Source organism: Nymphaea colorata, chromosome 5 (assembly GCF_008831285.2).
Source record: "Nymphaea colorata isolate Beijing-Zhang1983 chromosome 5, ASM883128v2, whole genome shotgun sequence".
Lineage (NCBI taxonomy): Eukaryota > Viridiplantae > Streptophyta > Magnoliopsida > Nymphaeales > Nymphaeaceae > Nymphaea > Nymphaea colorata.
The window spans coordinates 25,551,062-25,574,168 of NC_045142.1; the positions used below are offsets into that span (position 1 = coordinate 25,551,062).

General features: G+C 39.2%; 3 protein-coding genes across 7 annotated transcripts; 1 reads left to right on the top strand and 2 right to left on the bottom strand.

The window, feature by feature from the left end:
- Positions 1 to 773: 773 nt before the first annotated feature.
- LOC116254860 (pentatricopeptide repeat-containing protein At3g24000, mitochondrial-like) lies at positions 774 to 6,785 on the bottom strand. 3 transcript variants are annotated; one of them, XM_031630476.2, is made up of 7 exons: positions 6,443 to 6,785; positions 5,692 to 5,792; positions 2,338 to 5,390; positions 2,066 to 2,216; positions 1,759 to 1,950; positions 1,259 to 1,431; positions 774 to 1,112 (listed from the first exon to the last, which is right to left on the bottom strand). In XM_031630476.2, exon 3 carries the CDS (start codon positions 5,327 to 5,329, stop codon positions 2,450 to 2,452), a length of 2,880 nt encoding a protein of 959 aa, XP_031486336.1. In that variant the 5' UTR covers positions 5,330 to 5,390; positions 5,692 to 5,792; positions 6,443 to 6,785; the 3' UTR covers positions 774 to 1,112; positions 1,259 to 1,431; positions 1,759 to 1,950; positions 2,066 to 2,216; positions 2,338 to 2,449. The 3 variants fall into 3 exon arrangements, with proteins under 3 accessions (XP_031486336.1, XP_031486334.1, XP_031486335.1); XM_031630474.2 differs by having other exon boundaries at positions 2,334 to 5,390; XM_031630475.2 differs by having other exon boundaries at positions 2,334 to 5,390; positions 5,692 to 6,212.
- A 3,250-nt stretch (positions 6,786 to 10,035) lies between these two features.
- On the bottom strand, positions 10,036 to 16,208 carry LOC116255302 (potassium transporter 7-like). Of its 3 annotated transcripts, none has more exons than XM_031631088.2 (11): positions 16,054 to 16,208; positions 15,827 to 15,945; positions 14,559 to 14,802; positions 14,218 to 14,466; positions 14,042 to 14,092; positions 13,060 to 13,320; positions 12,896 to 12,948; positions 12,515 to 12,629; positions 12,139 to 12,393; positions 11,083 to 11,841; positions 10,036 to 10,705 (listed from the first exon to the last, which is right to left on the bottom strand). In XM_031631088.2, exons 2-11 carry the CDS (start codon positions 15,869 to 15,871, stop codon positions 10,407 to 10,409), a joined length of 2,331 nt encoding a protein of 776 aa, XP_031486948.1. In that variant the 5' UTR covers positions 15,872 to 15,945; positions 16,054 to 16,208; the 3' UTR covers positions 10,036 to 10,406. The 3 variants fall into 3 exon arrangements, with proteins under 3 accessions (XP_031486948.1, XP_031486949.1, XP_031486947.1); XM_031631089.2 differs by having other exon boundaries at positions 14,667 to 14,802; positions 15,827 to 15,941; positions 16,054 to 16,207; XM_031631087.2 differs by having other exon boundaries at positions 15,827 to 15,941; positions 16,054 to 16,206.
- A 1,624-nt stretch (positions 16,209 to 17,832) lies between these two features.
- On the top strand, positions 17,833 to 22,509 carry LOC116253882 (eukaryotic translation initiation factor 3 subunit I-like). Its single transcript, XM_031628859.1, has 8 exons — positions 17,833 to 18,260; positions 19,620 to 19,835; positions 20,038 to 20,165; positions 21,066 to 21,185; positions 21,273 to 21,362; positions 21,738 to 21,824; positions 21,950 to 22,029; positions 22,176 to 22,509. Exons 1-8 carry the CDS (start codon positions 18,077 to 18,079, stop codon positions 22,249 to 22,251), a joined length of 981 nt encoding a protein of 326 aa, XP_031484719.1. The 5' UTR covers positions 17,833 to 18,076; the 3' UTR covers positions 22,252 to 22,509.
- Positions 22,510 to 23,107: the final 598 nt, after the last annotated feature.

Sequence of the window (23,107 nt, forward strand, 5' to 3'; positions counted from 1 at the left end):
TTGTTTGTCATTTTCTCTGAATGAGTTTGAAGGAAAACCTTGACGCAATCTTTCCGGACCGTTTAGTAAATTAAACAGTTTATAATCTATCTTAAAACTTAAGCAGATTCATAAAACCCCTTTTAATAAATATCATGAATCCACCCCAAACTTTTGAGTGATATTCATGGAACAGTTTAGTAAATGAATCTACTTGCCAAGCGGACCACAAAAGCAACAGTAAAACTCTTATGTGAGACCTACGATTCCGCCCCAACTTCTGTATTTTGTATACCAATAGCTTCAGCTCTTGCAGGGAGACCTAACTCTTGGGACGCAAACCAACTACATAAGTATATCTAGAAAGTCGATCGAAGTTGAAGTTTCTTTGTTATCGCCTTTTGATTCTAAACGTCCTTTCATATGGGATTTTTGCAAGCTCATTAGTTCTTTACCACTCCAGTGCTAAATACAAGTCAAAGGCAGAAAGTCATTAGCATGTATTGTACACATTTTCTTTCAAGGGGCGTTTGATGGCCCTGAAGAATCTTTCTGGGAGGATGATTTCAGAAAAATTCTTCTGGAACAGGGTGAAAGAGGAAAGATACTTCCTCATAACAAATTCAAAGTGCGTTTGCTATCTGGAATTATAATTCCAAAATAGCATTTGCTGTTTGATGGACCTGAAAAATTTACCATTGGCTGTTGGAATACATATCCCTTTCAAATGAGTGTAAGATTACGAAAGAAAGGACCGTAAAAATAACATAGACAGACTCTTCCCAGAGCAAATGTTAAATTAAAAGTCACACCAATTATGCTTGGATTTTCTTAAACTTACCTCATTACATCGACTTAACTTTCGCACAGAGAGGTATCTTTGTGAAACCAATTATTAGAATTATACATAATCCTCTGTTTTCAGTTAAATATAGGAATAAGAGTAACACATCCGACAAACCTCTTTTGGCTTATAGATGTATCTCCATTCAAGGATTCTTTTGGCATGTTCACCATCTTCTTGATGTTCCAATTCCTTGCTCTCAGATATCTTCATCATCCCGAGCATTGGTATAATAATAGGTGGCCAGTTTTTCTGAAACTGGTCCTTATAACTGCTGAAATTCATTGCTCTGGAAAAAAAAAAAAGGAATTTCCAAGGTTAAATTGTCCACAATTTTTTTCTTAACAGATTTACATAAGTCTCAAAACTATTGGAATGTTAGAATAGTAAAGTGTTCAAAAGACAAAATTAATAAATTTTAGTAATCACAGATACCTTTTCTTCTGCTGCTGTTAGCTTGATGGTTCTTTCTCACAACCGTTTGCCTTTCTGGAATTCATACAGCAGAATGTTGCAAGCTTAATAGGAACACTCAGAGACTGCAAAATACCCCTGTCCTGATGAGCTACTGCAGCCTCCTCCTTCCTAAACTTTCAATCTTTCACAATCTGCAAACATTGTTCATTATAAAATATAAATTGTGAAATAGAAACAGAAAGTAAATCCCCCTTTTACAGGAAAATAGAAGCAAAAATGGGAAAGCATCTCAAGCAAAGAATGAAGAGAAAGCGGCATTGGAGCAGATAGGAGAGAGTAGGAGAGAGCAACATTGGCGGAAAACCAACAAAGAGGTGAAATAAGCAGTAGTCGACAGAGACAGAGATAGAGAAAGTGCAGTAATGGCTAGCATGCAGGGTGGGAAAACGACAGAGATAAAGAGGTAGGGTGACAGTAACGAATATGTTTCTGATCTTGTGATGTGCTGCAAGTCTTACCTCTTGAGCCAAACGAGTTCTGAGATCAAGCACCTCATCTCCAAAGTTACCTCACAGAGCACTGGTTTGATTCCTATAAAAGCCACTGCAAATTCAACATCTTTCTGACAAACCTCTCCAAGCCCATGTTATCTTCATTTTAGGTCCCGTCCTTGCTAGTGCTACTAATTGTTCTATGGTCAGTCCATTTCCCTGTTGCCAAAGAGTCGGACAGTTGGAACCGGGAGATTTATGTACGTCCAATAGGCTTTGCTTTTACAAGCAATTTATTTAAATATTGTTCAGGTCCTGATCTCAAAAAATCTACCTTGCATCAAGGCATCAGATGCTCCGGTGAGTGCCTTGGGTTCCGCAAATCTCTTGATGCCCAAACATACTTGCTTGGAGGAGAGCTTTTGTTTTTGACTTGTTCCTTGCAGAATTTTGCTGATTGTTCTCAAAATGAGTCTCGAGCAGTCCTTCACCAAATTAAATGAGCATCAATATAAAAAGAAACATATGAAGAAAAGAGTGGTGGATATATTAGCTTTGAAAACAACTATGCCAAAATCAGGACACAGTTTCGTATTTCAAACCTGCCTGAGCATCTCCACACCAGAGAATGATATGACGCAGAGCTTGCACTCTGTCCTTGTCTAGAAGTTTCAACCTGGCAGGTGATTCCTGTCCTCAGATTGCTTTAGTCAGCTTATCACCAATAATCATGACAAGAACAATAACCAGCCTTGAAGTGGTGAAAACGGTTGATATCTCGTATTACAATCTCTCTTTTGGTTATAGATGAGATGAACTTCATAGCATTATGGCAATCTCCACAAATACGTAGGTTCTTAAAAATGCGAATAATTTTCGGGGAGTTTGTACATATCAATCCATATGCAAGAGCCAGCCTCTCACTATGGTAAAGAAGTGACTCCTTCTTTTCATCATCATTAACATTATGTAGTGCAAGCTTTGTATCAGGAACGTATCCTGCTAGACTCAGTTCTTTGTTCAATTCATCTAATTTTGCATAGATCTCCTTCGCATGTACATGTGAGGCATCATGTGGCACAAATATATGGACACGTCCATCAATCTCTATCCAACTACAGCCTGGTTCTTTTTTCACTCCGCTATCAGACATCTTTTGCCTAACCTTGACAACATCACTCCACTTGCCTGCTGCAGCATAAATGTTGGATAGCAATATGTAAGTCGAGTCCCTAAGTGGATCTATTTCGAAGAGCTTCTCAGCTGCCTCTTCACCCAATTCAACATTTCCATGCATTCTACAAGCACCAAGAACAGCTTCCCAAATTAAAGCATCGGGTGTCAGTGACATTCTCTCAATAAAGCTTTTGACCTCATCAAGGTTGCCTGCCCGACCTAGGATACCCACCATACAGGCAAGATGTTCCATGGTTGGATTAATGCCATAAACTTGGTTCATTGATTCAAAATATTGTTTGCCTTCTTTAATTAAGCCCACATGGTTACATGCAGAAAGAATACCCAGAAAAGTCACTTCATCTGGTCTCAAGCCTTCTTCAAGCATGTCTTTGAAGGCTCCAAGAGCTTTCTTTCCAAGTCCATGTTGTGAATAGCTACATATTAAAGTGTTCCAAGCGACCACATCTTTTGCATCCAAGTCGTGAAACAAAGTCTCTGCTTCCTCCATGCACCCACATTTACTGTACATGTCAACCAGCGAACTTGCCACATATATATCACTCAACAGTCCACTTTTAATTATCCATGAATGAAATTGACAGCCGTTTCCTAAAGCAGAGTTGCTAGAACAAGCGTTTAGGCAGCTTGCCAAAGTGAACTGATTAGCATTAATACCTTCACGTTGCATTAGTTGGAAGCACCTGAGAGCTTGCTCTCCCTCATCATTGTGAGCATAGCCTGTGATGATCACAGTCCAAGTGAAAACATCTCTTTCAAGCATTCTATCGAAGACTCGACGTGCCTTAACTAAAAACCCATATTTTGCATACAAATCAATAAGAGCAGTTCCTACAAAACAGTCCTCCTCGAGTCCATGCTTGATAACATGTGTATGAACTTGTTCTCCGTGCTTTGCTCCCAAGAGATTAGTACAAGAACGTAAAACACTTACAAAAGAATATTTATTGGGTTTGATGTCTTCCAAGAGCATTTTGATGAAAGTATTAAGTCCTTCAAGACAAGAGTTACTACTTTGAAATCCAGAAAGCAGCGCATTCCATGAGATTGTATCATGACATACCATCAAATCAAACACTCTACATCCTTCCTGAACAGCATCAAATTTCATGTACATTTGCACCAAAGCATTTCCAACAATGTTTTCCAAGTCAAAACCAACTTTTATAACATAACCATGAATACTTGCAGCTTGTATTTTATCATCAACAACGTCAGTAATAGAGCTAATGATGCTAGCAAGAGTAAACTGGTTCGGCATAATGTTTGTTTTTCTCATGTCACAAAAAGACTGAAAAGCCTCATGACCATAACCATGTTGAGCAAAACATGTTATCATAGCACTCCAAGACACAACGTCATGAACAGGAATTCTAGCAAAGATTTTGTGTGCATCCTCCACTAATCCACATTTTGCATAAACATCGAGAAGGCAACTTTGAAGAAATCCATCTAGATTGATCCCTGTCTTGACCAACAAAGCATGAATACTCTTTCCTTCTCTTATATTTCTCATACAAGCACATACCTTTAGCACACTAGACAAAATGAATTTGCTCCACTTGACCTCCTCCTCAGTCAACTGTTGAAACAGGTCCAAAACTCTCTCAGCATTACCAAGCTGAGCATAGCCAGACAGAAGTGCATTCCACGAAATAGAATTATGGTGTGACATGCGCCAGAACACGCTCTCAGCATGCTTCATCTCACCACATTTAGAATACAGATCAACAAGGGCACAACCAACAACCACGTCAGCTAAAAACCCACGTTTGAGAGCATGTGCATGCAGAAGTTCTCCCATACCTGCCTCAAAACACAAGGCACAGGCCTTCAAACCGGTAGCCAGAGCAAACTCGTTAGGTTGAATCCCAGTTTCCACCATATTGCAAAACAAGGTAATAGCTTCGTCCCCTCTACATTCTGCAACATACCCAGAAAACAAAGAATTCCAAGATACAACATCTCGTCGAGGCATACTGTCAAACATTTTGCGTGCATGGGGCATCAATCCAAACTTAGCATACATACCAATCAAGCAATTATATAAATGCATGTCAGGCTCAACATGGTTTCTAATAAGATTCCCATGGACTGATTTCCCTTCCCGGATAGACAATTTTTTTGTGCAGTTCAGAACCATGGTTGAATAATCCATCAATATCTGCTTCCCACTCCGGAAGCTAGATGTCGGCAATGGACGGAGGTTCATATTTTTTTCAATTTCAAGAGTTGAAGTTAGACCATCTGTTTCTACCACTGGAAGGGCCACTGAAGCAATGCTTAACTGAGCGACCTGCATGGTTCTTGGTTTCTTCAGCAAATGAAAATGGTGATAAGCATCGTTCCTCCAAATTGATGACCGCGAAATTGGGCAGCCAAGGAAGCCATAAGAGTGCATTCTACATGTCAGAGAAGTGTGAATTCATAGGCTTCAGGATTCCAGTCCATGGGGGAGCCAGCTGCGGGGCAATAATACAAAGTAAAGAAACAAAAGCTCAGTGAAGTAAAATAGTGACTATTCAAAAAGCAAATCAAATAGCTATGGTCATTAACAAGTTACAGGTTTTATATAGCTATGGTCATTAACAAGTTACAGGTTTTATACCTGTCTCAATTCCTTTCATTAAAGCATGTAAAAATGTACGATTATCATAAAAAATATCTTAATAATTAGCAGGCTTTTGACTGTCCTAATCAAATATATTCCATCAAAACATGTAAAAATATAACTTTTAATGATAAACATGTAAAAAGTAGTACCTCAATATGCTTAAAACTTGAAAACCCCCAAATATCTTCCTTCGTAAACTCAGAATCAACACACAATCTCTTCTTCTCAGCATTTAGATGAATCTCAATCTCTACACACAAAGAAATTGAAGTCAATTCCTAACCATGCTCATCAGATCCATGTGGAAAATTTACGTGGCAAACTGATGGAGAAATGGAACACTTCCATATCTCTCTTCACACTAAAGAAGTCCCCAGTGAACATTGTTTCCTTTAGGATATCCTCAATATGGGACCCTCAGAATTATTTATGCAAGCACATTAGGGACAAGTGGAGCCTTCTTTCTCTATCGTTGTTTTCCCTTTCGCTTCCTTTCCCCTTTGTAGTTACTCCACGTTAAAATGCGATTCATACAAGCAACCAGCTGCAACAATAGGACCCCGATTCCATATCTCCGTATCGTTGTATCAAGGCCATCAATGGGTCCTCGAACGATGTGGGTGGTTTGCATTGTGACCATTTTTACGGTCTTGCAGTATATCAAACATCACTAACAAAGAAACAAACACTTAATCAAAATGTCAAAATCCGCCAACGAAACGGGCAAGTAAATGCTCAAAACAAAGGAAAACAAGAAGAAGGGGAGAAAGAGAGAGAGAGAGAGAGAAACGGTTTGTTGACGACCGGCAGCCAGCAGCACCAGCAACAGCGAACGCCGGGCAGGCAAAACGCAAGCAAGAATAAAGAATAAGGAAGAGAGAGAGAGAGAGAGAGACTCACGCGGCACGCCGGCAGGCGGCCAGCTCCGGCGGGCGGTGCGACTCTCCGGCTGTAGGGCGATGGACGAACCAATAACCTGACGACGGGTTGCGGTCGAGCAGATGCAGAGACTCAGAAAGGAGTCCAGCAGGCAGCAGCAACAGTGTGGAAGTTGGGGGCGGGAGGGCGAACTGACGAAGAGCCGGGTGTCAAAGGCTCAGAAGCTATTGTGAATCCGGAGGAACCCAAGAAACCAAAAGAGGCGGCGATATTCGTCCAACCATATAAATTGAAAATTTGGCCGCCCTCCGCCACTGATTCCGGCGGTGGAGACAGGGGAAGGACAGGCATAGCGATATCATGATATTTCTCATGCAAAAATCCAGCTTGAGTCGGCCTAGCTCCTGGGCAGCCTTCTTCGAGAAATGAATTTTGCAGAATAGCCCTGCCCTGTAAGTCATATTGCCGAAAGGTATACAAAAATTTGAGTTTTGCACTAAGTTTCTATATCAATTATATCCAAAATAATTATAAAAAAACTAAAAGAAACATAAAAAATTAAAGTATATTACTCTAATTTTTTCCCTAAAAAAAAGTAAACATACGAAAAAGAAACGGCGATACTTGTATTGTTATGGTCCAAGCCTTTTCTGGCTAAAATAAGATTTTTTTGCTTGAAAAATCTATAGTTTGAAACCGATATTTCGGATCTGTCCATTTTAACAAGGCACACTAAATTGATCTCATAGTCCTATCCAAATTTTAAGAACCAACATGAGATAATTGTTGAAAAAATAGCAACATTATAGTTCTCCATAATTTTCTTCATTTTTTCTATTAGTTTAAAATATTTTTACCTTAAAAATAAAAACAGAAAAAGAGTCAGTTCACTCTAATGCGTATTCACAAATAGGAGATGATTTGCCCTATCCCTGGCGGATTGACGCAGAGACCTTAAATGCAGGGACCCTGATACAGAGAAGATTTTAAAATTTATAATATTTTAAAGATAGCTTTTTTTATCCTTGCAAGATCTTATTTATGTGTTCAGATTAGCATTGCCTTAACCCAGTAAGATCTTATTTATGCATTTAAATTAAAACATCCCCATGTTTGATTCTGCAGAGATCAATCTGTTCAGTTCCTATTTCAAAAAATGAAACTCAAGTTCCACCTTTTATGGTGCAGTGTCACATAATTTGGACACTTGGATTGCAGAGAATCTGTTATTGGGTCTTCTAAGTGGGATTTGATGTATAAAATATTAAAATTAGATCCAAGATTGACAAAGGAGTCTCTGAACTGAACAAAGAGGCGGACATGGATCTACTGCTGGAGAACAAACTAAATACAGGAGCAATATCAGAAATGACTGGAACCTTGCTTTCAATCTTTTTATTCTCAAGCTGCGCAGCATCAAAATCGATCCAAGAAACCAAATGTTTCACATTGCTGCTCATGCAATTATCCTCTCAAGATTCACCAAGGACTGAACTTTTGATGAACGCCATTACAGAACAATGAAAAAGGACCTGAAAATCAGAAACGATGGACATGCATTATCAGAAATCATTGGAATCTTGTCCTAAATTTTTGCATTTTCAACTTGGGCAGCTTCAAAATCGATTTAAGAAAAAAAATGTTTCATATTGGTGCTCTTGCAATGATCCTCTCGAGATTCACCAAGGACTGAACTTTGGAGAGAGCCAATGTTACAACGCAACGCAAAAGGACCTGAACATCAGAGACAATGGAGATGCAACATCAGAAGTGAATAGAATCTTGCTCTCACTTTTTGCGTCCTTAAGCTGCGGTGCATCAAAATCGATCCAAGAAACCAAAATGTTTCGTTCGGTGCTCTTGCAATGATCCTCTCTAGATTCACAGGATTGAACTTTGAAGAGCGCCAATATTACAACACAATGGAAAAGGACATGAATATCAGAAACGATGGAGATGCAACATCGGGAATCATTAGAATCTTGCTCACAATCTGTACATTTGCAAGCTGCGCTGCATCAAAATCGACCAAGAAAGCAAAATGTTTCATGTTGGCGATCTTGCAATGATCCTCTCAGGTTCACCAATGGCAGAACGGTGACGGACGAACCATTACAACAAAAGGGAAAAACACTTGACAATTCGAGATAATGAAGGTGCAACGTCAGAAATGATTGGATTCTTGCTCCGAATCTTGGCATTCTCAAGTTGGCCAGCATCAATCTATCCGAGAAATCAAAATAGTTCCTATTCCGCTGATCCCGTCAATATTCACTACTGAACAAATTTCGAAGGACGCGGACATTACAACACAACGGAAAAAGGACCTGAAAATCAGAAACGATGGTGGTGCAGCATCAGAAATGATTGAATCTTGCTTCAATCTTTTGCATTCCCAAGCTGGGCAGCATAAAGATTGACACCAGAAAAACGATGGTGGTGCAGCATCATAAATGATTGAATCTTGCTTCAATTTTTTTCATTCCCAAGCTGGGCAGCATAAAGATCGACACAAGAAACCAGAAAGTTTCATATTGGACTCTTGTAATGATCCTCTCGAAATCCATCAATGACTGAACTTTGAAGAACGCCATTACGACACGGTGGAAGGAGATAGCCTCAAAATGAAAGCCCCGAATTGTCGGACACCTCGGAAAAGGCCCCGAAAAGTAAAATATGCTTCCAAACAAGTTGTTAAGTTTGCCATTGGATAAATCTATGGAAATTAATCACTATATAAGAGACAGGACATCCAAACACGGCTCAAAATCAGTGAGAAATAAGTGCCTTAATCCATTTAAGAAAATGAAAGACAGCAGCAAAGAAAAATTCTCAAGCTTGCAGCTCTGTTCCAAGCTAAGCTGAACTGGCCTAGGAGTTTACTTTGGAACCCGTCCATGGATTGGATCCTGACCTTAAAAACCCAGTTAAGCCTGATTAAGACCAAGTCGTGGAACCACATAATTTCAAGAAAAATCCAAACTCCAAATGCTAAAATATCTTTCACATGTTTATATTCATAAATGTCGAATATTTTGTCTTGGTAAATAATAAAAATTGTATCCCAAATTTCTCATTCTATCATAATTTGTGTGGGCAGGGATTACCTTAGTCTTAGGGAAATTTTCACTCTTGGACTCAAACTTCATAAAAACGAACTGATTTTTTATTTTCTACTTCTTAATGAAAATTGTTCAATGAGGATCTTTTACAAAATTTTCATTGATTTGAAAATGAAACACACTAAGTGCATTCCTTTTAATATCCCTAACACTCCAGACCTTCATTTGGTATTTTCGTGAAAAGAGAAACCCTTTCTAAGAAAATTATCAAAATGTGGTTTTTTTTTTTTTTAAATTATGGGCAAAAATACCACAAATTGACATCTTTCTTATTTTAACGATGGTTCTAGGCTTCTAGCTTGGATAGCTGGGGTTGGAGGTCAGGCCAGCTCGCCGCAGCACTAGACCTATTCAAGCTTTCTTGAGGTCACTTCGTATAGGGTGGAGACCAGGTCTTTGCTGATCTGTGTCCAGGCGGGTTCGAACCGGGCCCGGACAACATGCAGCCTTACATGCATGTAAATAACCATATAGACATGTGACCCACCCAAGAAAGACGAATCTAACAGTCCTTCCAGCATTGAGCAATTCAGTAATACAGTAATTATGGTGACTGCATGCACAAGAGGCCTATATGAATCAAGCAGGACAATTCCGAGCAAAAAGCAGAAGAAACATCTCTGATGATGATCGACATTTTCCTTATTGGCAACGCGGAGCGGAAAAGATTCCTTATACATTGTTTGCCAATCACAAGCTCTTTGCAAGAAATAGAGCTCTCACAGACATGAAGATCTCTCTCAAAAGCAACACCAGTTCTCCACTCAATCTCCACCTCCACTCAGAAATGCATTCAGAGTCTGCAGAATAACTTCTGCCACAGACGGAGACAAGCAGTAGCAAGAATCCTGTGCGTCAGAATACTAGACATAATAGATCATGCCAACCTCTATAAGGCTCATGTGAGGGATGTTCAGTGCCACGGCGGGCCTCCGGCAGTTCTTTCTCAGGAATGAGAATACAATGTCGATGGCCAACTTCTTGATGAATGATGATGACTTCATGGCTTTGATGTATGCATGGCCCATTATGTACGTGAGACCAGCTTCCTTAGCTTCAACCAGCTCCCTCAGCTCCTCTTTCACCTCAGGATTGATGGTCATGGCAGCCTCGGACAGCTCGAACCGCACCCGCCATCCGATACCCAGTTGCTGATGAAAACCTGAGGGAGTTGTCGCGCAGAAAGAAGGAATTAATGAAGAGAGAGGAGATGAGATTCACGGTTTACTTCAAAGGGGGTTCTTGTTTTCACTTCTGCGTGTATTCTTACTTGCTAGACTGCACACATTTAGCCTTTTCTGATTCCCCTAAACCCAGCTACTGCAACTAGACATTTGCTCATCAACAATGACAAGATTGGATAGTATTCATAAAAAAATTATTTTTGAAATCAGTTTTAACGAAAACGGTTCTACAAAATTGGTCTGATTTTATCTCATGCAGTAAGTATGAGAGGGCCCTTCTCATAGTTTCTGGGCAGCCGTTAATAGGCTTATGGGCATAAGGCCCACAATAGTGGGGATTCAGTTGACTGCTTACCACTGGTTGTCACAGATTTACTGCTGCATTCAGTGTTTGTCAGATCGCCATCCTCTGTTTCAGACATAACCATCGTTGTGCAAGTTCTGCCAGAAGGATGAACAGCCCAGGGGCCTTCAGAGGAACTACCAGTCTGTGTCTCCTCAACCTCCATTCGGATGAATTCTGCTATACTCATCACAAGCTGATTCTCAAAATTGTTCTCTTCGTCCCTATGAACATCCTTGTACCCATATCTCACAATGCACCGGTACATCCTATAAGCCTTTGGGCCGATTCGACCGATAAGGTAGCGCTCTTCGGGAGATACATATGGCACAGAAACATATTTCACACAGATGAAGACTAGAATTTGGTGGAAGGCTGGAAGATTGGTGACAAAGTGGGAGAAGATGGGTGGAACTCCACTGGCAAGCTCAGTGTATATTAGGCCCATACCTGGAACACGGACTATGCCAAGGTTGGGGCCAAGTGTTAAGATCCATTTCATTGATACCTTGTTCTGCAATTCAAAGAGATACTTATGCTGCATGCCATAGTGCCACACATACATTATTCCCACAAAAATCACAGACAGGACAAGTGGCGCCCACCCTCCTTGAGCCACTTTGGTGATGGAGGATGACAGATACAGAGCCTCAATCAATCCAAAGAATAGTAGGAAGATGACTGCAAATATGAATGACTTTCTCCATACGAACACAATAACTAAAGCCATAAGACAAGTTGTCACAAACATCACTGTGATACACGCAATACCTGTAGACCAGACAAGGATATTAAGTTCAACAGAAAAAGAGAATGCAAGTGATACAACACATTTGTCTTAGGAGAGCCCAGCGAATGCAAGTGTTGGAATAACCTTGTGCTAGGAATCAGAGTTCAGTTGTCATGGAGAAGATGGTCGCAGAATCTGGCTTTCTCTTCAGCCGGTAACCTGCTCATCAAAGGCAGTTACCAGCTGAGAAGAAATCCATGATTAAAAACCATCTTCAGCTACAACTGCTGCATTCTGATTTTGGATGCAGGATTATTGCAACAAAAAGAACTACTCACCATACGCATTACCAATAAGGGTAGTGTCGTGAAAGCCGATTGTAGTGGCAAGACAGAGCATCATGAGAATCCAATTGATCTCTGGAATGTATACCTGACCGTAGATCCAACTGGATGTGTGGATGATTTTGACACGCGGAAAATAACCCAATGCATGGCATTGCATAATTATGGAAAATGTAGCAGATATGACAGCCTGACTGGCGACTATAGCAGCTAAGGTGGCCACAGTGAAAATAGGCCAAAATATAGGCTCTGTAAAAGCAAAAAAAGAACATGACGGATTGCCTACACACAAGCAACCTTAGCAGAAAGGTAACTTAAGAAGTGAGTTGGCATGAATAACCGACACAATAGATAAAGTTATACTTCTTACCTGGAATAGAATCATAAAAGCTTTTGGGGATGTCAGAGAAATGTTTGGAAAGAAAGGCAGCTTGTCCCATGTATTGCAACACTAGGCAAGGGTATATGACACAACTAAAAGCAAGCTGCAAAGGAAGAAACAATTACTTGAAGAAACCTGAAAGAACTGTCAAGTGCTATTTCTCACACATTCAATGTCAATCTTGGATATTCTACTGAATGGTCCTTGAAACTAACATGGAAGGCCATATAAGGGTGAATCTAGATCTCAGAATCCAACAATCTTAAAAACTCAAATACAAGAACAACTATTAGAAATTCCAACTAAGGAACTGATGAGACTGAGGCAAATTTTAGACCAAAATGAAAGAAGTACCAACAAGTAGCTTACCCTGATTGAGGAACTTGTAAAGTGACCAACATCTGCAAACATAGCTTCAGCACCTGATTAGATCATGAAAAAGGCAGATCATCATCCTGAAGGCCAGTAACATGTACGTCGAAGAAACAGAATCACTATGGACTAATCATGTAGAGGGTGAAGCTCTCACCTACCAGTTACACAAAGAAGCACTCCGCCAAGAGATATCCAACCGTCTTTTCCGGTCTCTCTAAAGAAATCAAACATGTAAACTGGCGACAGAGCATGCCATATTCTGGGGTTCCAACGAATTATGTTATACAAGCCAATAGCAGCAATTGATAATAGCCAAACAATTATAATGGGTGCAAACATAAAAGCAACCCTGTGAGTGCCACAGTGCTGCAAGGTGAATAGTCCAACCAGCACAAGACATGCAATAACCAGCACCGTACCTACACAAATATGGTGATTATGAATCTCCTTCAATATAAAGCAGCCACATTGTCACAAATATCGCCAACACAAAAAGTGGGAAAGCAAAGAAAAATGAGAGAAAGGAAAATCATCATATTTTGAGCAAAAATGTCGAAAATGAAAACATCACATTTTTTGTGTTTTTCTTCTTTTCAGAAAAAAAAAATTTAACGTATCCTTGATTTTTGAGGTTTATTTTAACATATTAATAACCATCTTAATTTTTTATTAATGCACTCTAAGAAAATTAACAGAAACACAATTTTTTCCTATTCCTTTACAATATGTTGAGAGGTTTTACCAAAAAGAAAAAGCTTACAGATTAATACCGGAGAAAAGCCCAAGGACATCTGTGACGATTTAAACAGTCAAAACCTGTGATATGATATTCTGCTATTACACCTCAAGACATATAACATAGTGAAATCGTCTCTAGTTTGGACTTTAGGATCCTCCGTAGACCAAGTGAACTTCAAGCAACAGACAATCATGCATTTCCGGTAGACCTACATGTTCATCCCTATTCGCCTGTTTGTTGTGAACCACTTCAAGGAAGATCTACACTTATACAATACTTGGTTCCTTCCATTACAGTACAGGATACCGATTTGGCAGGTAAGATTATTGCCACCTCTCTGAAAATTATCTCGAATTATATACATCTATTTTAGCTGGAATTAAAAGAAAAGAAGTACTAACCATCAGGTAAATCTTTGGCACGAACATGCAGCCCCGAGATTGAAGATAGAACTGCATCAAACATCAACATAATACAATTTGGTGTCAAACAATTTCAGCATATATCAAGTTCTAACCAAAACGATTGTTGAAGAAGTACTCAATGAAGACCAGGAAGAAGGTGAATGCAGCCTTACCAGATATTGCAGGAGTGAGAACCCCATCACCAATAACCATACAAGCACCAAACAGGACCGCCAGTAGCAGGCCAGTCCTCCATCTCTTATGCTTATCAAGAAACCTTTTCAAGGGTGAACCGCCTACTGTCTCGCTTGAATGCCCATCTCCATAGTATGTTGAAAGTTCTTCATCAGCATCTTGCTCATCAGGCAATAAATTTAGACTTGCATGTCTGCAGAGTAGTGAATACAAAGCAAAAGTTCCTCCTGCAAGTATTGAAATAAGTAATTAAAGCAGAAAATGTAGAAGGGAAAAAACATAGTGATAGCAAGTAGTAACAGATGATATGAAGACTCGCCTTCACCATTGTCGCCCGCAGACAATACAATGAATACATATTTAAGAAGTGCGGTTACTGTCAGAGTCCAAAATATCAAGGAAAGAACACCAAATATTACTTTCCCACTTTCATACAGATGCAGTCTCCCAGAGAACGCGCTACTGAAGACATAAAGGGGAGAAATGCTCAAATCGCCATAAACAACACCACAACTTTGGTAAGCTAATAGAAGAACATTCTTATAGTAGCTCTTCCGTTGAACCTGCATAGCCAAACAGCCAATAGTCAATATCAATTGCAAACGTGAGCAGAATCTTATACAAGTTGACACCAGTTCCATGCTTCTGGAAGTTTTGAATGGCAAATTTGGATGCCATCAAACTTATGGTAGCAAACCAAATAAGGATGGACAGTGGAACCTAGACCACATAAGTTTTCTACCCAAAATCAATAGAAGACCTATGGCGATGTAGCATCACCAAGCATAGGTTGGTTATTACGAATTCTTGGAAAAGTATCCTTGATCTATCATTTCACAGGAGTACTAAGTACTTCCCTGCAAAACATAGATGCAGAAGAGAGTTTTCCCGTGCCTCTCTTTTCCCCTTCTTTTCTTTCGTTTTTCTAGTTGTAGTCCTATAGTTATACACCATTTTTTCTTTTTCTGTCCATCGAACTGAAAGAAATGGGTTTTTTTTTTCTATTTTGTTGTTTCTAAATTGCAGTTCCTCCTTCCGCAAACTTCATTTTCCTTGATGCTGATCTCTAAAATATAACTCTCATACGTTGAGGCTTCTTCCTAAAAACTTGTAGCAAAATAATCCTAAAACGCTCCTCTTGAAAGATGAAGAACCAAGTCACCTACAACTACCCACCCAAAAAAAACATGCTCGCTACAATTCAAGCTTTCATAATCCAATTACACAGAAATCCTTTTCCTCATTCTCTCCAATTAGAGCTACTACTGACATTTACATTGTTTTCCTTATATCTGCTTACAGCAATCAATGTCAACCTCTCTTGCCGGCGCCAGAACAGATATCCTCACAACTTGCCCAAACATATCTCGTTTCTCTAGCCGCTGAACAGAACCATAAAAACAATTAAAGCAAAGAGCTCTCCCACCAGTACCACCCCCCAACCCCCACAAGACAAGCGCCTAAACCTACTTCAAAAATCTCTGATCTTTCAATAGAACCATGAAAACAAATAAAGGCAAGGAAACCCTTCTCTCTCTCTCTCTCTCTCTCTCTCTCTCTAACATACATAAAAGCCATAATCCGGACCTGATCATCGCTTTCATTCTCAGATATGCCCGCCTCTTCGTCCATATCAACATAATGAAGAAAACCAACTTATATCACGTCGTCCACACGAAAACATTTGCAGGCTGTGCCATATCTTCCTTGAATGCAACCAAACAGCAGAAATTTGATTAGACAAAACTAACATGAACCAACCACGGGAGGAAAAAAAATAAAAAAAAGGAGAATAAGAAGAGGAAGCAGGCCACCAGAATGAATGAGGAAACATGGCATCGAAATCCTCCGTCTCCGACACAGCAGCAGGAAGAAGAGTGCTGTTCCGTTTGGTTCTACGAATCAAACAAAACAGAAACTTCTTCCCCACGTCTTCGCGTTACGATTGTGGCGGGATACTGTGGCCGTCGATCTGGAAAAGATCTTGCATTAAAATCGGACGCGGCGGCTAACCGCCTCTGCGCCTTCCTGCATGGATCTTGCATGGCAGGTTATGGAGGGACGGTGAAGGATTACGCATCACCATAACTAAAAGGTTCTTTTCCTTTTCTAAAATTCATCCCTTGCACAAGTACAATTTACAGATTCATGGTTTCCTTACCCCAAAGGACGAACACAGCGCCAGCTTTTTGCACTAGGTAAATAACTTGTTTTTCTTTGCTCTAATCACGATTAGCAGATTACTATTTTAATATATTTAAGGTTGTATTTGTTTTACCGCAGATCTAAGATCCCCATGATTTTGAGATAACTACAGATTTAAGGTTCACCTCTACCCCCTCTCTTCTCCACCTCAAATCTCACCGTAAATTTATGATATTTAACATGTAATGTGGTATTGAAATAAAAAAGATCTACCACACAGCCTCAAATTTAAGATCCAGACTATCTAAGTGTCGTTTAAAAGATTGCATGCAGGCCTGGGACTGATTTCTTTCTTTTTTTTTCGAGAGAGACCTCTTTCATTACATTGATTTGTTTCTTAAATTGACGAATCGAACTTCAAGAATTAAGGTTTCACCTGTAAAAGTTAGTTTTTTAAGTGCATTATTGCAAATATGAAAATAAACTCTTGTGAATTCGGATTGCAACTGAGAACTTGCTATTCACCTTAGTAACTTAATTTTTATTTAGATGATAACAGTCAAGTTGATAAAAATTTATTAAATGAGTAAAATGCTCATTTTAAGAAAGCACTTCTTGTTTGAAATTCATACATGATTGAAGATAATCCCAATACAGTGAGAGAGAGGGGGAGACTTATTGAGGACAAGGAATCCCTAGCCGCCCATATGCACTTCTTGTTTGGAAATGATACATGATTGAAGATAGGCCCAAAACAGTTATTTACATAGTTTGATAAAAAAAAATATATGTTTACCTTTTGGTGGTATAACAAAAGGGCACTGTAGTTTGAAATTTTTTCATTTGGGCGGCTCTTTTATATGATTGAGACAATCAAATCTAAAATACTTGTGCATCTCCTTATTGTCACTTCAAAAGTTGAACTTCTTTTTCTTTTCTCTTTTCTAATTGGAACTTAACATTGCAGTAGATAATGTTGCACATATTGATTCAAGAATTTGGATTGAAAAATCTAAGTGAGCGTGAAGTTGGATAAAGATCTGATCCAATTACATGTAAAGTGTGGAAACTCATGCAAGTGAAATGGAGATTTGGTCTTCTTGGAAAATTGGGAATGGTTCGGAGTTTGACATGGAATTTGACTAGGCAAGATCTGGTTCAATGGATACGGAACTATAGGACTTATTTTCTTGAAAATCTAATTTGGATCCGACTAAGATTTGATGCATGTTTATATGTGATTGCGTCAGATCTGTATCGGTTTCGGTCTTAATTATGAAAATGCAGACCAAATCTGAACATTGGGTCCAAATCTTTTATCGATCGGACTAAATGGATCGGAAATCGGGTCGGTGGTAGACTGCATCCGACCCATTTACATTAGCTGGGCGTTCCAATTCACTTCTCTATATCTTTTCCCGATCTTTATATCTGGACCGTCCATCCAGGAGCCCGACTCTCAGAGAGAGAGAGAGAGAGAGAGGGAAGCAGAGGAGCGAAAAATTTTTACGTAGACGACATTCTCGAAGCCCTAATTAGGCGCCGCTTCCTTCTTCTCATCTTGGTCGAGCTTGTTTTTGCTCTGATTTTTATAAGGAGGGTTTAGGGCTTCAGTTTGCTCTAGTTGGTGAATCTTGTTCTCGTTGTTTTGGGAGTATTTCGAAGGATTTGTTGGGGGTTTTGATAACGAAGATGAGGCCAATTCTGATGAAGGGCCACGAGAGGCCTCTTACTTTTCTCAAGTACAACAGAGACGGGGATCTCCTCTTCTCCTGCGCCAAGGATCATACACCTACCGTCTGGTTCGCGGACAACGGCGAGCGACTCGGTACATACAGAGGCCACAATGGTGCCGTTTGGTGTTGCGACGTCTCCCGTAAGCCCTGTGTTGCCCATGTTTTTATGGATGCATCTTTGTCTTTTCTCTTGATTGTCTGCTCGTATTATTGGATCATCAAATGATACTAAAACAGCCACTCTTTATTGCTTGAGGAAGATTATAGCGTTAGTTTTTGTTTTATTTCTTGTTTGCGTTCTCTGTGGAGGTTGAGATGAGGTTCAGTTGCTCTGTTTTCTGAAACATTATATCAGTTTCGTACTTAGGAGGATGAGGATTCGCAAAGTCAATAGCCATTCAGTTGAAAAAACCAGGGCTATATCATGCCGTTGTTTTAGAGGGCGGTTTGTCCATTTTTATGAGCTGACACATCGTCTTGTTAAAAATGCAAAGTTGCAAAAAGTGAGACGGTTGTTACAGACTGCAGATTTTGTTGTGAAATTTTATGGTTTTCCATTCTGATAGAAACATGTGTGATTTGATTCAGTTGTAGATCTTGTTTGCTATTATAAGAATGCTTATCTATGTTATAGTCAGAAAGAGGAGAGTAATAATCCTGTTCGAGGTGCCATTGAGCCCTGATAGGAAGCACAGACAACACACACCAAATTGAGCTAATTCCTTGTTAAACTGTAAAATAGCAAAGGCGGATGTCACCAAATCTGATTGTTCAAGGCTTGATAGGAATTAGGTTGATCATTACCAAGTAGCAAGTTGATTCTTAGCTAGGTTCTTGAAACTAGGCAATCCAATGAGAGTTTTCCTTGTGAAAGCTCTCTGGAACCATCCCACAAGTAAATTTTTTAGGCTGTCCTACTAGGAGCAGCTGCTGCCTCAAACTAAAATTCGGACAATTTTTGCTACCCGTTGCACTTGATGTTCATTTGATTTTTTATAGGAGTACTGGAAAAAAAAATCTAGTACCATTTAAAGGCCTTTTCGCCTTTGGTAAAAGAATTGTTGTACATTTGCATTTAGACAACTCTAACTGAGATCTATCCAAGAAATAGAACAGTGGTACAGAAGAAATTTAAAGATCTTTTAATCAAACTTTTGAATTTGTTATGCAATCAACTGTAATGTTTGAGATGGTTGGAACTCATGATGTTGAAATAATTTGATTGTTGAAATTATTCATCCAACCTTCAGATAGGTTGAGCCAGCAATTTCTGCCTGTTTCAATTCACGTAACAAAAGACTTTGAAATCATGCCAATTTGCTCATATCTGTGTGGTTTGTTGATGTTTTTCCTCTGGCCCTTTCGCTGTTGTTGATACCAAAATTTGATTTTTGATGCCATTTTGTTCATACTATATTAAATAGTTTCATTCTTTCCAAATATTAAGAAAAAATTACTACCATTCTCTAACTGGTTCTTTATATTGTTTTCACATCCAGGGGATTCCAAGCGCCTGATCACAGGAAGTGCAGATCAGACTGCAAAGTTATGGGATGTTGAGACTGGGACACAGCTTTATTCCTTTGGTTTTGAAGCACCGGCTAGAGCTGTTGAGTTTTCAGAAGGAAATAAGCTTGCTGTGATCACTGCGGACCCATTCATGGAACTACCTTCTTCCATTCATGTGAAACGGATTGCAAGAGATCCTAGTGAGCGTATGGTTTCTTTCTCCTTCATAATGGGATATATTTGCTTCTTTAGGTATATGATTCAGATGTCTAAAATAGTTTATACTTTGTAATAGTTATTGTGAAGATTTAATGGTCACTCATATTCTTCCTGGGAGATGAAAGTGGTTCAATGTATTGAAAAATTAGCTCTACAATTGTGAAACTGTGATGCTTTCTTACATTTCAGAGACTGGGGAATCAGTGCTTATCATCAGGGGACCCCAAGGAAGGATTAACAGAGCTGTGTGGGGGCCCCTTAACAGAACTTTAATCAGTGCAGGAGAAGATGCTGTAGTTCGTATATGGGATTCTGAGGTATGTATCTGCATGATATTGTGATAATAGTTTGTCAAAATTGCTTGATGCTTTCTATTAAATGTTAATATTATGGTGAAGGTGCTGCGATCATCTAGTTGGATTATGAGGCCGTGCTGCATGATTATGTGAAGTTTTTATGCTTGTTTCCTGATGCTACATGCTCTCCATGCTTCTTGGTTATGTGCCTCTTCATAGGCTATTGTTTGCAAATGAAAAACAATTTAACAAACCTAAGTTAGTTTTGGTCTATGTCACATGGGTGCGAGTACAGGTGCCAGTGCGGGTGTTCATACAGGTATGAATGTGGAGCAATCTTCAAAAAGTTGTGTGTGTGTGCGTGTGTACATACATACATGTATAATCATAAGATTTTAGTTAAATGAACAATAAATTCATTGTTTATGTTCATAAAAAACATATTACTGAACAAAAAATACTAAAAAGGAATTACTAAATTTACCACAAAATCCAAAAATTAAGGTGGCTGTATCCAGGCCGCTCTCGTGTCGACCTGTCTTGACATGAGGCACACCCATGTTTCATAAATTTTGGTGTATTGACGCTTTTTAGAGAGGCAATGTATGGATAGAATTAGGTTTATCCAATCAGTGGCATTTTGTCTTCTGATATGCTCAACAAAGTTCATATTTTAGTTTATTTAGTTTTTGTTACTAGAGACTAATGAATTGTGAGGATCCTAGCATTACCACTACATGTGTAATTTCTTATCGGTCTTAAGGATGTAATTTTGCTCAGTCAGGTGAAGTTTTATTAGTGCCGCCTACTGCAGATGAATTCTGAATGTTTTTATGCCAGTAGATTCTATTAGAAATTGAGGACCTAACAGTGTTTACTCTGCTTAACCTTGCCTTGTGCGGACCTACCTTCATTTTGTAGACTGGGAAGCTGCTGAGAGAATCAGACAAGGAAACTGGCCACCAGAAAACAATAACTTCATTGTCAAAGTCCTCTGATGGGTCTCACTTCATCACCGGTTCACAGGATAAATCTGCAAAGGTATCAATTCTGATAAACTTCTTCTTCTTGCTCTCTCTCTCTCTCTTGCTTATCGCTTACTTTCCTTTTTTTGTCTGTTGTGATCAGCTTTGGGACATGAGAACTCTCACACTTCTGAAGACATATGTGACTGAGCGACCAGTCAACGCTTGCGCAATTTCACCACTCCTTGATCATGTAGACAGTTCTCAACTTTTTCCATGCTTTCGTTTATTATTGCTTATCCAGTAAGAATGTTTTAACGGATGCACATTGAGGTTTCAAATTTGAGTTAAAATCCTCTTATTAATAAGAAATACTGTCTTGTTGTACATGTTTCCTTTTCATATCTGTTTAGGTAACTTCTATTTGCTTTTTCTATTTTTGTTCTAAGATTACGTTTATTCCAGTGTATGAATTTCAGTCCCTCTGTTAGTTGACTTTCAAACAGCTGATACTTGTTACTTGGAGTTGCCAAGTTCTTTCTTCTTTGTCTTTTTATTTTTAAATTTTGTTTGCTTGTGCAATCGTTGAAGTTAGTTTTGAATTTCAAAGTTCAACTATTGCTTGTAGGTGGTGATTGGTGGTGGTCAGGAAGCATCACACGTCACAACCACAGATCGTCGTGCAGGGAAGTTTGAGGCTAAATTCTTCCACAAGGTCCCTTTCTCTCTCTCTCTCATAGCTTTGTGTGTACACACACACACACATAAGCACATGGTTGATGCTATATTGCTGTTTATTCCGTGACATTTACTCCAAACTAAGTTTTACCTTGCTCTCAGATTCTTCAAGAAGAAATTGGTGGTGTTAAGGGACATTTTGGACCGATCAATGCTCTGGCTTTCAATCCTGACGGACGGAGGTATTGTCCTCTACCTAACTTGTTTTGCTCTATCATGTCTTAGGTTAGTATATGGCATGTACCCCAGTGGTGATAGTGGGAGTCCTTAAGAGTCCTTGGTAGTAGCTTCTATGTATTTACAGTTTTAAATGTTCATGTTTTTACAGCTTCACGAGTGGCGGTGAAGATGGTTACGTAAGACTGCATCACTTTGATCCTGATTACTTCAATATCAAGATGTAGTTTCGGGCCATCAGATTGCAGTTTTGTAGCCTCTCTTTGTATTTTGGTCCTTTCCTTGGTCAGTTCCTTTCGGTGTTTATGTATCTGATTTCTCTTGCTTTCTCTGCAATCAAGTATGAGATAACGGCTATTTCCCATGAAACTGCACAAAATAACTGAACATGTCCGCGATATTTTGTTTTGTTTTGCCTTTTCTTTTTTCTGTTTTCACATATCTTGGTACAATTTCTACCTGGGAAATGAAAGTCTTACCTGTTACTTCGTGTGGAAATTTCTCCCAAGGCAATAAAACTAGTTTAAGGATATAAAAAAGGGGGTCTGCAATTTTGTCCCGATGACATGCCAAACCAAGTTACAGGGGCCCTCTGGATGACGCATTCAAAACATGGTTGAATTGCATATGTGCCGAATATGATGAGAGAGAGAGAGAGAACAACTTTATTCTAACGTTTATCATAGGGTTGGACAAAAACTGAAGCGACAATATAACCGTGATGCTCTAACATCCAACAAAACAAGTTTAGCTACCTGATCAGGAGAAAGGGTGTATTCTCAATTATAGATGTCATTCCTGGTACTCCAAATGTGTATTTTATGAGTGTTTTATAAATCTGTTTTAAGATTGGGATAAATTTCTAATCCTAATGAAAGCTAGACTGGACACGAGAAGTTAAAATCGATCTCGTGTTTGTCCCTCTCGACCAGTGTGATTAAAATCCGTCAATATTCAAATCGGTCCGAATTGAATTGGTTGTTTTTTCATTCGATTCAGTGGTCGATTCTAGGATCATGGAAAATTGCATTTTTTTGCGATGAATCGTTGAACTCAATTGAAAATCGTGCAATTCAACTGGAA

What these genes read in the sequence shown, in the direction of transcription:
- LOC116255302 (XM_031631088.2), bottom strand. Translation starts at nt 15,871, where the DNA reads ATGGACGAAGAGGCGGGCATATCTGAGAATGAAAGCGATGATCAG. An exon ending in TGCGGGCGACAATGGTGAAG is followed by an intron (nt 14,467 to 14,558) that starts GCGAGTCTTCAT and finishes CAATACTTGCAG; the next exon opens with GAGGAACTTTTGCTTTGTAT. An exon ending in AGTGCTTCTTTGTGTAACTG is followed by an intron (nt 12,949 to 13,059) that starts GTAGGTGAGAGC and finishes TGATCTAATCAG; the next exon opens with GTGCTGAAGCTATGTTTGCA.
- LOC116254860 (XM_031630476.2), bottom strand. Translation starts at nt 5,329, where the DNA reads ATGCACTCTTATGGCTTCCTTGGCTGCCCAATTTCGCGGTCATCAATT.
- LOC116253882 (XM_031628859.1), top strand. Translation starts at nt 18,077, where the DNA reads ATGAGGCCAATTCTGATGAAGGGCCACGAGAGGCCTCTTACTTTTCTC. An exon ending in CACAGGATAAATCTGCAAAG is followed by an intron (nt 21,186 to 21,272) that starts GTATCAATTCTG and finishes TGTTGTGATCAG; the next exon opens with CTTTGGGACATGAGAACTCT. An exon ending in AGGCTAAATTCTTCCACAAG is followed by an intron (nt 21,825 to 21,949) that starts GTCCCTTTCTCT and finishes CCTTGCTCTCAG; the next exon opens with ATTCTTCAAGAAGAAATTGG.